General features: G+C 40.1%; 2 protein-coding genes across 2 annotated transcripts; one reads left to right on the forward strand and one right to left on the reverse strand.

The window, feature by feature from the left end:
* Positions 1 to 226: 226 nt before the first annotated feature.
* On the forward strand, positions 227 to 3054 carry LOC130132839 (BCL2/adenovirus E1B 19 kDa protein-interacting protein 3-like). Its single transcript, XM_056301859.1, has 6 exons — positions 227 to 375; positions 754 to 925; positions 1044 to 1101; positions 1311 to 1417; positions 1786 to 1935; positions 2384 to 3054. Exons 1-6 carry the CDS (start codon positions 333 to 335, stop codon positions 2424 to 2426), a joined length of 573 nt encoding a protein of 190 aa, XP_056157834.1. The 5' UTR covers positions 227 to 332; the 3' UTR covers positions 2427 to 3054.
* A 77-nt stretch (positions 3055 to 3131) lies between these two features.
* On the reverse strand, positions 3132 to 8041 carry ppp2r2d (protein phosphatase 2, regulatory subunit B, delta). The gene is made up of 10 exons (XM_056301864.1): positions 7906 to 8041; positions 7607 to 7681; positions 6957 to 7054; positions 6663 to 6828; positions 6415 to 6527; positions 6109 to 6286; positions 5803 to 5967; positions 5374 to 5543; positions 5037 to 5128; positions 3132 to 4823 (listed from the first exon to the last, which is right to left on the reverse strand). Exons 1-10 carry the CDS (start codon positions 7910 to 7912, stop codon positions 4544 to 4546), a joined length of 1344 nt encoding a protein of 447 aa, XP_056157839.1. The 5' UTR covers positions 7913 to 8041; the 3' UTR covers positions 3132 to 4543.
* Positions 8042 to 17772: the final 9731 nt, after the last annotated feature.

Here is a 17772-nt window from a genome sequence, read left to right on the forward strand (position 1 = left end):
AAGATGTGTTATTGGAATGCAGGGGCTACAGTGAGGAATAAATTATTCACATCATTGAGGGACACAAAACACAATTACTTTTCAGTAGAGGGTCCCCTTGGAAAATCAGAATTTAGTTTTTTTCCACCTGATCCACATTCCAGTCCAGTAGGTGGCGGAAATGCGCCGCCACCTACTGGTTGTTGCCAACCGCCAATAAAGTAGAAGAAGAGAAGGTGATAAACACACCGTTGCGTCATTGTTATTGTCACAGCTGAGTGGAGACAATTTAGTACCACTACAATACGTTCAAAAATTTCCTCCCAAGTTGATCCTAAAGTTCACACAACACGATGTCGCTTCAAAATGAGGTTTCATCCGAAGAGAGTTTGCAAGGTAATTATAAAGTGTGCCAGAGCAGTATGTTTTTTTTGACGCAAACGCTGACTGATAGGTTATGTAGGGGCAGACTCCGATTTGACAACAATAACATCAACAGAAATTTGGCGTGTCGCAAACGTCACCGATTTACTAATCCCACGAGATAGAGATCGAGATTAGCTCGTCGTCTAGCTAACAACAGTTTAACTAATGAGAGCCAAACGAAACCATTAAGATCATCTGACCATGTTTGCGCACACTTGTTTTGTAGTTGAAAGCTCATCCAGGTGAACTCGGTTTTAACGTGCCCGTCATGTTTAGCGAGCGGTATAACTGCGTCACGTATACCAATGATTGTATCCGGTCCAAGCTGTGTGCCTGATTTGTTCACAGGTTCCTGGGTCGAGCTAGACTTCAGCAGCAATGGCTCTCAGGGTGAGGGTCCTCATGAAAGCCAGGAACAGATTCCTGCAGCCAGTCTGGAGGGTGACGTGGAGAAGATGCTGCTAGATGCACAGCACGAGTCGGCCAGAAACAGCTCTAAAGGAAGCTCCCAATGCAACAGGTTGTGATTTTTTCCCTCCTTATTTGTATGGTGTTATGTGTATTGTGAAACTTTCCGAAACCTTAGACGTTCTTGAAATGATCAACGTTTCTTTTTTTTATGTCTGCTCTACCAAAAGCCCACTCAGAGGACAGACCCCACTTCTGTGGAAAGGCTCAGAGGGAAACAGCTCACAGGTAAATCAGAACTACTGACCCACATGACATTCACATGACAGGTTGATATATATCATGAGTCAAAGTGGAGTCCATTTGAATTGGTTTTATCTCATTGTTCACTTCCCGATTTATAAGGGTGTTGGTAATTAATGCTCAGGCTATTAAAAAACGTTGGATGTGCTATTACAGCAAATTAACCATACCCATGTCTTTTTTTTCCTATTTAGTCAGATGAAGACTTCCAAGAAAGAAGACGGGAAGTAGAGAACCTGATGAAGAAAAATGCTGATTGGGTCTGGGAATGCTCAAGTCGACCTGAGAATAACCCACCAAAGTGGGTATCCCGTACTTATTCCCTACTTTACTGTGTTTCACAGTATGTTTGTCACCCCAATGGTGACGCTGTATTAGTGACATATCACAGATCAGCATTTTATTCGCTATGTAGGTTGCTGTGAATTCAATAGTCTTATGAAAGTATACAGACATAGGAATTTCAAACCTATTCTTTTTTTCTTTTTTTTGTCTTTTACACAATTACCCTAGACATGTTTATTTCACGCAGTGATTTGTGACTGTCAATTCACAGGGGAAATTCAGTGATATGTGTGAGTGTCCAGGGAAGTTTATGTGATGACAGTAGTCTGGAACCCGTTGATTTTAATGAATTCATCTTTATGAAAAATTGATGTGCCCCTGTAGGGAGTTCCTGCTGAAGCATCCCAAGCGCACAGCCTCCCTCAGTATCAGGAACACTAGCGTCATGAAGAAGGGAGGCATTCTCTCACCTGACTTCCTCAAGCTTTTCCTTCCCTCGTTAATCATTTCTCACATACTTGCTGTTGGCCTGGGGTAAGCAACAGTGTTTGAACTTGTTTTTTTTTAAAAAAATAGAAGTGCTTCATAGAATCATTGATTGGTCTTCAGTTTGCAATCAAAGGGAATACTGCAGAGGTTTCCATGAAGAACAGATTCTTAAACCATGATGATACTCTGAGAACCTCTAAACATATGGGCATTATTTCAAGAAATATTTTGGAATTTTTTTTTTTGAAAGACCATTTGTTGCTTATTGATGACCTTTGCATTTTTGAAAAAAAGAAATGAGGCAAACCCGTTTTTAAGTGTATGAGACATCAGTCTTTGCCTTTCGAAACATGGGATGGAGCTCCTTGTCAAGGAGCAACATTTTGGTTAATTGGTATTCATGGTGATAATTGTCACATGCTAATTATTGCTCGTTTTCATATTTTTCTACCTGCATAATATTTGATTTTCTTGTCTTTCCTCCTCCTGTCAGAATATACATTGGAAAGCGTCTGACCTCACACAACACCTACTGAGTAACATGATGGTGTGCTGCATGAGATGTGACTCGTGCAGCTGAGCATGCCTTAAAATGGGACCCTCTGAAGATCAAGGGAGAAGTGGCTATGTGATACTCCATTCTGGCTAACCGCCCACAGTACCCTACTCGAGGATAAAGAATCAAGGATCGCTCATTGTTTTCTCACTTCCATGGGGTATACATGTGTCTATACACAACAATGACTGGTCCACCATTTATTGCTCTAATCCTCACCCTGGCCTGGTGATGATTGTTCTGCTGCTTCCTGCTGCTTAAATTGGCACGTATGGGAACTGGCTTGTAATGTCTTGTTCCTTATAGAATGAAAAATCAATGTGGTGATTAAGTGATAAGCTGACATTTTGATTCTCTTGTTTTGCATGTAAGTTGTTGAGAGAAAACACATTATTCTGGCTTATGGTCTGATTTTTTTTTTTAAACTACTAAGGGATCATTAGTCTCATTTTTAGAGTGGTTGCCTCCACAAATATTTCATTTTGTGCAAACGTAAAATGCAACAGGAATACTGACATATATATAAAAGTGAATTACAGTGAATGACATTATTGTTATGGTTCATTAATTTCTGTTTGTTTGAGACCAAATAAAATAAAATTAAAGTACCTGTTATTGTACCCATCACTCTACAGACACGCTGGATAAACCTGCCTAACAAAATGATGCCCATGTTATTGTCAAAGATTGTCAGGACCGCATGCAGATGAACACAATTAGATTTTATTGAACTTTGGTCAAAATAATAAGTGAATACATTGCCACCATGTTAGGAATCAATGGACAAAGACAATGCATTATTAGGTGTTTGTTTTAATGTCATCAGTAAATGTTTTGTGTAGTCAACCATTTTGCATTCACAACTAGAGATAAGATCCACATTTGCAAGTTCAAATTTGAGTGACATCCCTAAAAATGAGTAAGGGCACATGTATGAGGCCTGTCTGAATTTCCTACTTATGTGACTTGGAGGCACTATTACATCAACTGCATGGTGTGCAATTTTCCTCCTCTTAATATATTTATATATATAATGTATTTTCATAGACAGCCACATATAGCAGCAGTATATGAGGACATAACTCTACAAAATAGGATTTAAAAATAATGCACATGAGGTTTGTAAAACATTTGGGGACATAACTTGTAGCTGTCATTGATAGAAGTAGGTATTAAGGCTGCATATTCCCTTTGTCCTGTGGCCCCACCTCGTGCCATGTAGTTTCCAGCCTGCATCCTAAAACATGGTCAACTAGAAATAAATGTCTTGACACAAACACATGAGCTGTCGTCTCCAACAGTGGTTCTGAAACTTTAGCCCCAAATAGTATTTCCTTCGCAAGATTGCTTGAGATCTGCTCAAAAGACAGTGGTGTGACTGGACATTTTTCCACCTTTCTACAACATAAAAACATGCAAAGCAATAAAGAACAACATGTTTTAATACATAGTTCTAAATTTGAAAAACACATCTGTAGGTTTAGTTTTTTTTATTAGGTGGATGACAAGGTGTACTCGAGTAGATACAGTCAGTGAAATTATGTCACCGTATTGACTGGGGTAAAAGTAATAGGAAGGAAGAGAAAAAAAAGTCCACTTTCCAAATGCATGACCTGTGCCACTGGAAGTTTGGCCTTAATACATGGCCAATGGGGGAATGTTACAGTTAGCCTTACAGGCCTAGATCCAAGGCCCAAAATCTTTGCTATGGTGTTGAAACACTGACAAGACGTCATTTTCAGGGCTTCCAAAGTTCGGTCATTAAATGAAGAAATGAAGGCTTTAAATGTCAACATAAACACCAACGCTCAAGTTTGACCTCTAGGGAGTGCCATTCCATCAATTAGACCCAATTAGGGCTTTCTGGGTCAGGGGGCATGTTGATTGCCCTGGTGCCAAAAGGCAAAAACAACCTAAGCTCAGACTCAAAATAAAACAGACCTATGGATCAACCTCCTGTGGCAAAAAAGTAGACACGTGCTTTCGAATTCTTCACCAGGAGGACAACGAGGCCATTTCTTCTTATACAGATAGACAAGTAGTAGGCTTAACTACACAGGTACGGTAAAAGCCCTATCCTCTGGAGCCCCAAATCTTCTAGTTGATTTTGTCCTGGAAAATATACAGGTTGTTGGTGGCTGCCACGGCAATCACATTATCTTTGGGGTGCCAGGCAGTATGGAGGATCTTCTTGTTGAAGTCCAGGCTGTCCACGCTGATCTCATCCTTCTTCCTCTTGCCACCTGTGGAAACCTTGCGTGGTTTGAGGGTGGCCCGTGGTTTGCTGCTCTCCCTGGATGCCTCCAGTGTGATGTCCCGCCTAGTGTTGCGGTCAAACATTCGGAAAAAGTTGTTGTAGGAGCCGGTCATAATGGCACTAGGAGGGAAGAAAATTTAAGTTTGTTGCCATGAAACCCAGATGTAACTGGCAATTCAACCACGTCACTCAAAAAAACCAAACAAACGTCATTTTCAAAACTATCAATACAGAATATAATAAGTATAGCGTTTAGGAAAGTAAGCCATTAAACAACAAACAATGCAAGTAAGTAGTTAATAGAAATATACACATCAAGCTGAGGTATTTTACCTGTCACTGCCATTCCAGCAGCACTCAAATTTGTCAAAGATGCAGTCATTTTCATATAAGGAGCACAGCTTACTGCGAAGATATTCATGGACCTAAAACAAATTACAACACTTAATCTTCAATAGTACAGTAATTTCAGCACAGTAATTTCAACTATATGTAAAAGACTTTACCACTGAGCAATAGTTCAGTATATGTTATGTGAGAATTAAACTTGTATCACTGTGATCCAAAGTTTTTTCACTTTCAATTAAGCTTAGTCCTATTTGCCTTGTTAAAGCAGTATCCATAAGTAATGTTTCAAGTCTCTTATCATATGCATGTATAGCATAGGCACCTGATACGTCTCCACTGGCCTATTCTCCATATTGAGGTCCCACACTTTGACGGAGAGGTAGTCACGTGTCATCATGTAGCGTCCGCTGTGACTGAACTTCACGTCCGAGATGGAGGAAATGATCTCAGAAAAAAAAGACCTGCTGCTTGGATCCTCAGGCTCCTCAAAAACTAAAAACACACACATCTTTACAATGGCAGGCGAGTCTATAATTACCTACAACTAATCGTGACACAAAAATTTCACTATTTTCGAAATCATGCCAGTTTGTTAAATCACATTTAGGTTATTCCCTTCAACTGATAGTTCAAAATCGATATTAAAAACAACAAAATCCTTACTATATTTTTTGCTACATAATTCAGGCTTGTTCTGATAACAGTTAATGCTTTCAATAGACTTCACTTTGAACTAACTAGATCAACTTACATTTGGAGTGCCTATCGCAGAGTGCTGCTGCTCGCATGTCACACAGACGGATGGTGCCTTTGCTACTGCTGTACACAAATACATTGCATTGATGTGGATGGCACTCAGCTGCTGTAATTACTTCTGTCAGTTCCTCCATGTTGGCAGGCTTGATGTCTACAATATCTGAGAACACAGTGTTAAGGATCTTTCTTGCTACCAGTAACCTTAGATCAACTTAAAGTCAGTATTCAAAACAAAAAGTCACAGATAGTAAGCCAGGTGACTCAAAATTAAACATCCGTGTCTGTTACAGATAAAGGATACTAAAACTTCTGTCTGTGATTTCCAAGTGCCATAGATTTATTCTTAGGTCATCTGCAGAGAGGTACGTTTCATGATCACTATTTACAGAAATGGAATTAATGTGATAGGTGTGTGCATTAGCAAAGATCCTCCGTGGGCTTGCTTCTACCATGAGGTCCATTGGCATCAGCACTGGTACCTAAATTATAAAATGATAATAATAGATAGTTAATAGTTAATAATAGTTAATAGATTGTTTTCAGTACGTGGAACAAAGGGAGACTTTTCTGAAATGATATGTCTTGTCTTAGGAAGGATTAAACAGACCCGTAAAGATGTGATTTTAAAGGGGTCTCTAAATCGTCCATCTTCATCTTTCAGGTTGTAACCTTCTGCCCGTTTGTCCCTTTCACTGATTTTCCACAATTTGATAGTTTTATCTAAAAAAAACAAACAAACAAATAATCATAAAATGCACGTTACATAGACTTGAAATGACTGATATGCACGTCACAGTTAAAACATTATGTAAGTAAATCTTAATATTCAAGATGGATGGAAAACAAAGTTCCTACCATTTGTTGAAAGTAGAAAGTGAGCAGCATTTTGCTGGGGTAGCCATCTTATTTTATTGATTTTTTCCTCAATTTCTAAACTTTTCAAATAGTCAAATTCTGGCTCGTGACTCTGAAAAGTGCTATAGACGTTGTACTCCCCACGCAGGTGTGGACGATTTTTTGACTGAAAGAAAGATGTACAAAAACATAAGACACACAAATGGCAAAATATGATCACAGCACTATACAAGAGCACAATTGACACCACACTGTTGGCAAGGATGGCCATCTTTCACTTATGATCACTTTTACCTCCTGTTCATGTTGAAATATCACTACTCTGCCTCCTTTATCTCCAGTAGCAAGCAGTTCTCCAGAATAGTTGAACTCAACTGTAGATATTATGTCAGCTGAAAGCAGATTTAAATCACAGATTACTTTTCATGTTGACTGCATGTATGAAAGCCAATTTGATTTTTGTTGTTTGCATACCCAGTGAGACTCATGAAGGGTCTTAGCCAGCACGAATTAGAGGACATGAAATCGTATCTACATAAACGCCCCATGAGACACAGGTAAACCACGTTAAGAACACCTGAATGAAAACTCGAGTGATGTCACTCAACAATTTATGGACGCAGCATATTGACGTCACGGACACGGTCGCTCCCTTTTGATAGCCTAGCTAACAAGTAGCTCACGGCTAACTAGCCAACGACCAGTAATTGACCGAGCAATCATCTTCTTCAATTAAATTGCTGTTAGACCTTTGCTATAATTCACAGTCTACCCAGTAACGAAAGCTGTGCTACCCGCTAGCTATTTTACATCTCACTATAGGACACACACACATGCACACACAGCATCACCCTTAGTTACATCAATCTAACGCTAGCTATAACTTGCTAACGTTTTAGCTTAGCCGCCAAGCTATCTCTGTCCAGCTAACGTTAGCTACTTACCTTCCGCAACATCTTCATCTATCGCCCCTTTTACTTGCGAGAAACACCACTGAAAATCATTTCCTCCAACAACTCCTACAAAAACAATACGGTGTTAGTTTACATGGGACGAACATTTACTTTGGTGATAAAATGACCTGACAGTGACACAGTTGACAACTAGCAACTTGGCTAGCAGGCGCAAACCGCTGGCTAGCTAAGTTGCAGATTCAGGCCATCATACACACTCACACACACTCACACACAAACACACACACTAAGTGAGGTGGATCTTTCTCCCGGCTTCAAAAGTAACTTACCCGCCATAGCTTCATTTAGCAGCTCTTCACGTCCACAGCTTGCAATAGCTACTCAAGTAATGCACCTTGCTGAGGAAAATGTATAACATCCACAATCACTGAGGACTCGAGTCCAGACCTGTCAAGACCAAGGAAATTATCCGTGATTTTTTTCTTCCAAAATGGCGCACAGAACATGGACAAATGACGTCATACACACATGCCACATCCTGGCTCCATCCATTCCACTGGACATATTTTTGAAAAAAATGCATTTATTCTGCGTTTACAATGCATTCAAATGTTTTAAGTTATTCTTAATATTGACCCACACCTGCTTGTTAAAGCCAATGAATAAATGCAGCAATATCATGAAGGCCCAGTAACGTGTAAATGTTATATCACAGTATTGGCATTTCTTTCAGAATAAAAAGAAGAGCATGAACATTTCATTGTTACTATTATAGTTTACAATTACGGCTGATTATAAATCAATAGGTATTTATTTTGTTTGATTTGCACTTTGTCTAAATCAGGTTAATGTTCCTGTAGAGAATTAAAAAAAATGTTGTTTTCCAAAGGTTATCAGGATTATACCTTTTTTTCTACCTGGGTTCCTATTAAATTTGGATTTCTCTCTTTCTTTTTTCTTTTTTATATTTTATTATTTAAAATCATGAAGCGCATAGGATAAACGTCCCATCGTATGTTTTATGGTCAACAAATGACATCTAGTGGGGAAAAGATGTAACACATCTTCAATAACCAACTATCGTCTATGGAGGCCCATAGTGAACCCCCAGCATGAGGAAACTACCTTGATTTTATTTTGTTGTTTTGTTAGTGAAAGATTAAACCACATTTCTATATTCCAGTGACACAATATATCAGTCCTTGTAGTCCCACAACAAGAGACTGCACTACTGCTTTGGTCAGCAGTCCCCACGCTCCTGGAACAGATCCCTCTGATACCGTTATGTATTGTGTGTGTCTCAGAAGGACTTGCAAAGTCAAGTAAAGTTTTTTTATACTAGGTGTAAAAATGCCGAAGTTTCAATTAAATGACAGAGTGGACAAATAACTTTATATTGACTTTAGGGTGCTAAGTTAACGATATGTAGCGGCGATAGCCAATTCATCAATAGCAATAACAACGTTGTAATATGCCTGCCCCCCCCCCCCCCGGCTTATAAACAACCTATCATATCCCTTGATATTGGAGCGTGCTACGAGTGATACGTAAACAGCCAATCATTTAACAGATGTTGTTTTCGGTCGCACCATCGACATGAGACACAACAACAGGAACAGCGCGGATTGAGCGAGTTGGTGCAGACGGTGAGGACGTTGTTGATAGAACAAGGACAGGCCAGCTCGCCAGGATGTCAGCCTTTTTTCTTTTAAAGTCTGACCGATATCAGAACACCGTGGTGGTTAAATTCAAAGTAAGGTGGTTAGATTCAAAATAAAGTGGTTAAATATTATCTTTTTCCCCCTCCTCAGCTATGTCGCCCAGCTGTAGTGCTAAGGGACTCCCCATGCAGCTTTCTCACAATCCAAAGTAAGCCTAGGTAACCAGAATCAATATGTGTATGTATATATATATACACTACCGTTCAAAAGTTTGGGATCACCCAAACAATTTTGTGTTTTCCATGAAAAGTCACACTTATTCACCACCATATGTTGTGAAATGAATAGAAAATAGAGTCAAGACATTGACAAGGTTAGAAATAATGATTTGTATTTGAAATAAGATTTTTTTTACATCAAACTTTGCTTTCGTCAAAGAATCCTCCATTTGCAGCAATTATAGCATTGCAGACCTTTGGCATTCTAGCTGTTAATTTGTTGAGGTAATCTGGAGAAATTGCACCCCACGCTTCCAGAAGCAGCTCCCACAAGTTGGATTGGTTGGATGGGCACTTCTTTGAGCAGATTGAGTTTCTGGAGCATCACATTTGTGGGGTCAATTAAACGCTCAAAATGGCCAGAAAAAGAGAACTTTCATCTGAAACTCGACAGTCTATTCTTGTTCTTAGAAATGAAGGCTATTCCATGCGAGAAATTGCTAAGAAATTGAAGATTTCCTACACCGGTGTGTACTACTCCCTTCAGAGGACAGCACAAACAGGCTCTAACCAGAGTAGAAAAAGAAGTGGGAGGCCGCGTTGCACAACTGAGCAAGAAGATAAGTACATTAGAGTCTCTAGTTTGAGATACAGACGCCTCACAGGTCCCCAACTTGCATCTTCATTAAATAGTACCTGTTAGAATAGACTGTCGAGTTTCAGATGAAAGTTCTCTTTTTCTGGCCATTTTGAGCGTTTAATTGACCCCACAAATGTGATGCTCCAGAAACTCAATCTGCTCAAAGAAGTGCCCATCCAACCAATCCAACTTGTGGGAGCTGCTTCTGGAAGCGTGGGGTGCAATTTCTCCAGATTACCTCAACAAATCAACAGCTAGAATGCCAAAGGTCTGCAATGCTGTAATTGCTGCAAATGGAGGATTCTTTGACGAAAGCAAAGTTTGATGTAAAAAAAATCTTATTTCAAATACAAATCATTATTTCTAACCTTGTCAATGTCTTGACTCTATTTTCTATTCATTTCACAACATATGGTGGTGAATAAGTGTGACTTTTCATGGAAAACACGAAATTGTTTGGGTGATCCCAAACTTTTGAACGGTAGTGTATATACACACACGCACATTTGGGGATATATATATATATCCCCAAATGTAAAATTTCTATATTTCTATTTTGGGGGTAAATTATTGTTCTTTAAAATACATCTTTTACTGTCCTCTCAAATATGTTGTAACCAATTTGTAAAGTTGTTATTATAACTTGAGTCACTTCATATCCTTTAAAATGGGCCTCTCGAAAGAGGATGTTCAAATTTTATTCGGTTGGAGAACAGTTTATTTATTTATTTATTTATTTTTTATCCAAATTTGTCCAGAAGTACGATACATTACATTTATTCTCTTTTGTTTTATGTTATTTAAACAACAACAACAACAACAACAACAACAAAAGTGGATGTCAGCATCATGTTAATGTATTTATCTTCATACAATTTTACATCTGCAAACAATAGTCTTCAATGGGGGGGGGGGTTATTAGGTTTCCAGATGAGAAGAGTAGTCCATGAAGCTGATTTAGTAATAATGTGATAAAATATGCAAATATATATATATACACTACCGTTCAAAAGTTTGGGATCACCCAAACAATTTTGTGTTTTCCATGAAAAGTCACACTTATTCACCACCATATGTTGTGAAATGAATAGAAAATAGAGTCAAGACATTGACAAGGTTAGAAATAATGATTTGTATTTGAAATAAGATTTTTTTTACATCAAACTTTGCTTTCGTCAAAGAATCCTCCATTTGCAGCAATTACAGCATTGCAGACCTTTGGCATTCTAGCTGTTAATTTGTTGAGGTAATCTGGAGAAATTGCACCCCACGCTTCCAGAAGCAGCTCCCACAAGTTGGATTGGTTGGATGGGCACTTCTTTGAGCAGATTGAGTTTCTGGAGCATCACATTTGTGGGGTCAATTAAACGCTCAAAATGGCCAGAAAAAGAGAACTTTCATCTGAAACTCGACAGTCTATTCTTGTTCTTAGAAATGAAGGCTATTCCATGCGAGAAATTGCTAAGAAATTGAAGATTTCCTACACCGGTGTGTACTACTCCCTTCAGAGGACAGCACAAACAGGCTCTAACCAGAGTAGAAAAAGAAGTGGGAGGCCGCGTTGCACAACTGAGCAAGAAGATAAGTACATTAGAGTCTCTAGTTTGAGATACAGACGCCTCACAGGTCCCCAACTTGCATCTTCATTAAATAGTACCTGTTAGAGCCTGTTTGTGCTGTCCTCTGAAGGGAGTAGTACACACCGGTGTAGGAAATCTTCAATTTCTTAGCAATTTCTCGCATGGAATAGCCTTCATTTCTAAGAACAAGAATAGACTGTCGAGTTTCAGATGAAAGTTCTCTTTTTCTGGCCATTTTGAGCGTTTAATTGACCCCACAAATGTGATGCTCCAGAAACTCAATCTGCTCAAAGAAGTGCCCATCCAACCAATCCAACTTGTGGGAGCTGCTTCTGGAAGCGTGGGGTGCAATTTCTCCAGATTACCTCAACAAATTAACCGCTAGAATGCCAAAGGTCTGCAATGCTGTAATTGCTGCAAATGGAGGATTCTTTGACGAAAGCAAAGTTTGATGTAAAAAAAATCTTATTTCAAATACAAATCATTATTTCTAACCTTGTCAATGTCTTGACTCTATTTTCTATTCATTTCACAACATATGGTGGTGAATAAGTGTGACTTTTCATGGAAAACACGAAATTGTTTGGGTGATCCCAAACTTTTGAACGGTAGTGTATATATATATATATATATATATATATATATATATATATATATATATATATGTTTGCCAGTATTTTCATGGGCAAGACTAGGTGCAGTAGAAGTCTAACCAATACTGAATTTATGAATTTACAGACACCGGTAAGTCCACTAAAACCAGAATAAGGTCCCAAGTTCATCCAGTTACCATTTACATTGGAACTGTAATCGCCGACAACACCAGGCGTTTTAGGGGGCCTATGCATGCCACAGGTTGTATATGTTTTAAAGCGCAACGATTCTTGTTTTTGTTTTGTTTTTTTAACTAATAATGGGTTGAGGCTCTGGGAAGCTGTAGTGATAATGATGCCGCAGTGGTGATTTTGTGTTTCACGTGTCGTGTTTAAAACTATTTTCTGCATTTGCAGACTATCCTGAAGGAGGCGGGAAAAGAAACTGGATGTCCTCCAGATGTCTTGGATCAAATCTTGCCAAAATCATCCCTCTGTTATCTCCTCATTTCCATGCCCGTCCCATCATTCACACACTCTCTCCTGGGGAGAGGCACTCGCCTGCAGGTTAGACACACTAACTTGTGACCAAAGGGTGTGTAAATCTTTTTTTCAAAAGCAGCTAGAAGTACCTGCACAGAGGACGAGATTTAGTGTCGTTCCCTTTTATACTTAGTAGATACTGCACAGGAGAGATAGATATAATATGAGATATAATATGAGATATACAGCATTGAGACAAGCAGCTTGGATAATGGATGGATGGATGGATATATACCAAGACTCACCCGAAAAGCTCGCACTTATAACAAGCTTGTTATTTGTGTAGCCTAAAAGTTGTAGGTCATTGTTATTCTTTTATTCCCTCTGGTATAAAAAATATAAATATATATTTACTAATACTGTCGAGGGTCTGGGTTTTTGCTGGGATTTGTACATCGCTTCGGATCTTCTAATGCATACACTTGTGTACCTGTGTCAAACTGTGTGGTGATGTAAAAGAGAAAGAAGGGGGACTGGTGCCACACTGTGCTCTTTATAAATGGATTTGATTTATAGGAATACTCAAATGCATTAATGAAAAGTGTCTTTACATTTTAGAGAATTGGTTAAATGAAGAGGGGCGGTGTTTGATGTGTAATGATTCATGGCGACACGGTGGCCCAGTGGTTAGCACTGTTGCCTCACAGCAAGAAGGTCCTGGGTTCGAACCCTAGGCCATCCCAGGTCCTTTCTGTGTGGAGTTTGCATGTTCTCCCATGTTTGCGTGGGTTTCTTCCGGGTCCTCCAGTTTCCTCTCACCATCAAAAAGACAAGCATGTTAGGGTTAATACTCCGGCCTGTGCCCCTGAGCAAGGCAATGGAAAGAAAAACTAACTGGAGTTGGTCCCCGGGCGCTGCAGCTGCCCACTGCTCCTATACAATAGCATGGGTTAAATGCAGAAGACACATTTCATTGTAAGAATACAATGTCAAATAAAGTGGCGCCACGCTTAAGTTATTTGTAGGGAAAGTCGGTGCTTGGTGGAATTGCTGCTATTTGAAAAGCCCTTAAACCTTTATATTGTGATTTGCTTGTAAATAAATGGTAGACAGACAGCATTTATATGCACTTTTCCAGTCTACCGACCCCTCAAAGTGCTTTCCAGGGGATGCCTCACATTCACCCATTCACACACACATTCATACACTGACGGTGAAGGCTGCCATGCAAGGTGCCAACCTGCTCATCAGGAGCAGTTAGATGTTCAGTGCCTTGCTCAAGGACACGTGGACCCGCTCTGACTCCTAAGCCATGCCGCCCCATACTTGTACTAGTAGAGTTCTGCATGTGGATGTTTGTGGACTTAGCACCCAATTGTTATATGTTGAACCAAATGGCTCCATACAGTATGGACTGGACTTTGATAGTTTCTGATTGCACAATTTATGGATTGTTGATAATGCAGTGTATGGCTCTGCTTATGAGCTAAGTGTCCCATGCAATCAATGTCTAAGACTTCTTGAACTTAAAGTGAGAAGATCCCACTTATATTATCCTGATGCAATATACATAGAAGACTATTTTTTTCTAAATGTTTGATAGAAATGTTTAATATAACGCATTTTTCATCTTTTAATGCATCCCCAAAGCTTTCTTTATATTTCCATAAAGAGCGCTCTGTCACACTGTGCATTCAAAAGAGCACCTTCCATTTACCATGTAATCCTTTTCTGTTATTAGTATAGACTAGAGTCACTGCCTCATCTAATGAAACACAATTGAAACTGAGAATCTATTTATGTTCAAAATCACACTTTCAAAAGGTAACATAGAACTTATTGTGTGATTTAAACCAAGTTTTATAGCCTTTTTTTTTTACATCGGAAATCTCGTATTTTCTACAGAAACAGTGTTGTGCCTGTGTGTGCATGCGTATGTTTGAGTGTGTGTGCATGTGTGCATGCGTATGTTTGAGTGCGTGTGTGTGTGTGTGTACGTGTGTGTGCGCGTGAGTGTGTGTGTGTACGTGTGTGTGCGCGTGAGTGTGTGTGTGAGTGCATGTGTGTGTGTGCGTGTGTGTGTGTGTGCGTGCGTGTATGTTTGCTGCTGTACGGTAGCTTCATCAGGTATAAGGAGAGGTGTTGACTTTATTCCGAGCCTCCAGTAACACCACTGACTCTGATAGTTCCCCATCCCTGTGGGAATTCATTATAAGACAGCTAGAGGCTGCTTGTGGATGGTTACTGTGCTGCCCGTATGTTAACTTGTCACTATCGCACAAGGCAAACATGTGGTGCAGCTGCTTTCTCTGGCTGTGGGCAACCTGGAGAGATTGATTGGTGAGCCTTCTGTTTTATCCAGGATCAGGGCCACATTCAGTAGACATGGTGCCTCCGGAGAAGCAGCCATTTTCCCCAGAAAATATGGCTCATTACCAGCACAGACAAAATGAAGGTGTATTGACTTTTTTAACAGCTTACAATATAGCTATTCCAGAGCTCTTAAACACAAACTCATGAAGATAAATCTTAGTTATTTCTTTTTTTTTCCCTCACGTAAGTGAATATTTAAACAACACATAATCCTGGAGGAGATGTTAATGGGAACTCATCATATTCTGAGCTATGGCTTTTTAAAATCAAACAATGCAATTATCTGCAGATCGTCTCAGTTAATTTGCTGCACAGACACCTACACCAATTCACATTCATATGTGTTAGCATGTGTACATTCCTCCTCCCATCTGGCCAGTCAGCTTTTAACACAACCCATTGGCCAGGGGATGTGTTTGGTCTGCTCAGGGGCATGAGCTCTGTCCATCCCCTTAGTCTTAGCCTACATGAAGGCACACACACACACACACACACACACACACACACACACACACACACACACACACACACACACACACACACACACACACACACACACACACACACACACACACACACACACACAATCAATTATTCAGTACTCTTGTTTGGCTCCTGTATTTTCTTTCTCTTTTTTCATTATTATTTCTTTTCTGTTGTTTCTATAGCCTTCTCTGGCAGCCTCAAAGCCGCCGGGAGGCCCGATGATGAGTGAGATGCGAGGCCCGATGATTTGAAGTCTGTGTGTGTGTGTGTGTGTGTGTGTGTGTGTGTGTGTGTGTCTTTGTAATTTAGAGGGCAGAAAACAATTTGCATGCACAGCTCTCTCAACATCGTCTCGTGTTTTTGGGCGGCTTGTTCTTGCAGCATTCTGCAAGTTGTTCGTGACTTGGTGTCTTCACCTCTCTTTGTTTATTTATCCCTGATCTTGGCCATTCAGTGCAGTAACACCTGACGTGGAGTCAAGGTAAAGGCTACCTATTCCTCCGCCGATTCTTTGTTTAGCCTACTTGTTTCAATAAGGTCCCACACCTTTATTTTTCAGTCGGTTTAGTGGCCCGCCGTTCTCCAATGTGCATATGTGAACGCTAGATGGCACTGTGTCACTTATTATTAGAAGCCGGTGGAACGTTCCCATAATTGGGAAAACCGGTGTACGCTGCTGACGCAGGGGGCGAGATGCTTGTTTTCCACATACAACAACACCTCCGTTGATTAGTAGTTGCATCATGAGGAGTTACATATCAATTCACAATTAGAAATATGCTTTTCTTGCGGACATTTTGATAACCGCATGTTTCAAACCGACTTACCATGAAAATGCGGATATGTACAGACACAGGCCCCGTGTTGTTTCACAGTTTACATCATGCACGGTGCAGATCATGCATGCTGCAAATCTCCAAGTCTGCTTTGCTTTGACACATTCTGTGATTCTGCACATGCTCAAGAGAACGTTAAACAAAACACACCTCCCTTAATCAAGGAAAAAGGAAATATATGAGGTGTGGATCCTTGCTGCCATGATGTCCTTGCAAAAAGATCATATTGTAAATAAGATGGGTTAAATTGCACTTGTAGCTCCCCTTCGAACAGTCAGACTACTCTCAGGGGGGAACAGGAGAGCGCTGCAGACTCTTCCTCTAATAATGCCAGACAATGAGAAACCGACTCATAACATAGATCCCCCCTACCCCCCCCCACTATATAGAACAAGTATTTGGGGGGGGGGGGGGCTTAGCAGCTAATAAAGTGGCAAGTCTTCAAATCCATGTCAGAAGAGCAGGGTGCCACGGGGACCCTTCATAACAGTTGTATGCGCAGGTTCAACTGCAGTGTAAAGGTTACACATCCACATTGTACTGATCTAACCTGATGAGTTGCCTTAAGCCTCGCAAATATCAAAACTGTGTTTTTCATGGCTTTTATTTCTTTTTCTTTTTTTTTCTCTGTGTGAACCACAGTAATGTGGAATAATAATAAATGCCTGACATGTATTACAGTATTTGCACAAGCCGGCATCGTCTCCACAATGTGTGAATGAAACAAGGATGCATGTAGGCCTACTTTAGGATCCTGTCAGTAGTCAGTGTGGATTTTCTTTGTCAGTCGAATTTTTGTCCCCCCCGCCGCCCCCTCTTAAAATAAATGCAAATTATGATACATATCAATCTTGTCCGATTCATGTTACCTTTTGGACTCGTACAACACAGACTCAGTAATTAACTATGATTGCTTGGTCAGTGGTCCACAAATGGTCTCTCCCTCTTTCTCTCCGGCGAGCCTGTCCTTTACTCCTGCAGAGACACTCCTCCAGCATTTCCACCCACTTTGTTTGTGAGGCTTTGATCCACAGTATTCCAGTTAAAGTTACACCCATGTGCTGCAAGTTGAAACTTTCAGCATTGTTGCTCCGGGGAACCTTATACCCGTGGCGCCTTCTGCTTTTGTCCTTCCCTTTAGCAACAGAACTCTCCTATGGTCCCGAACAAAAGACTACTCACGACACCATTTTATGATCTCTGTGATGATACCATTTCCCTCCCCAGCTTCCATGTTACCTTGGTCTCCATGATCCAAAATGTTAATTAATGTATATTACAAAAAACATGATTGGGCTTCCTCTCTCGTGAGACAGTTATTGATTT

The sequence above is a fragment of the Lampris incognitus genome, unplaced genomic scaffold, assembly GCF_029633865.1.
Source record: "Lampris incognitus isolate fLamInc1 unplaced genomic scaffold, fLamInc1.hap2 scaffold_185, whole genome shotgun sequence".
NCBI classification, from domain to species: domain Eukaryota; kingdom Metazoa; phylum Chordata; class Actinopteri; order Lampriformes; family Lampridae; genus Lampris; species Lampris incognitus.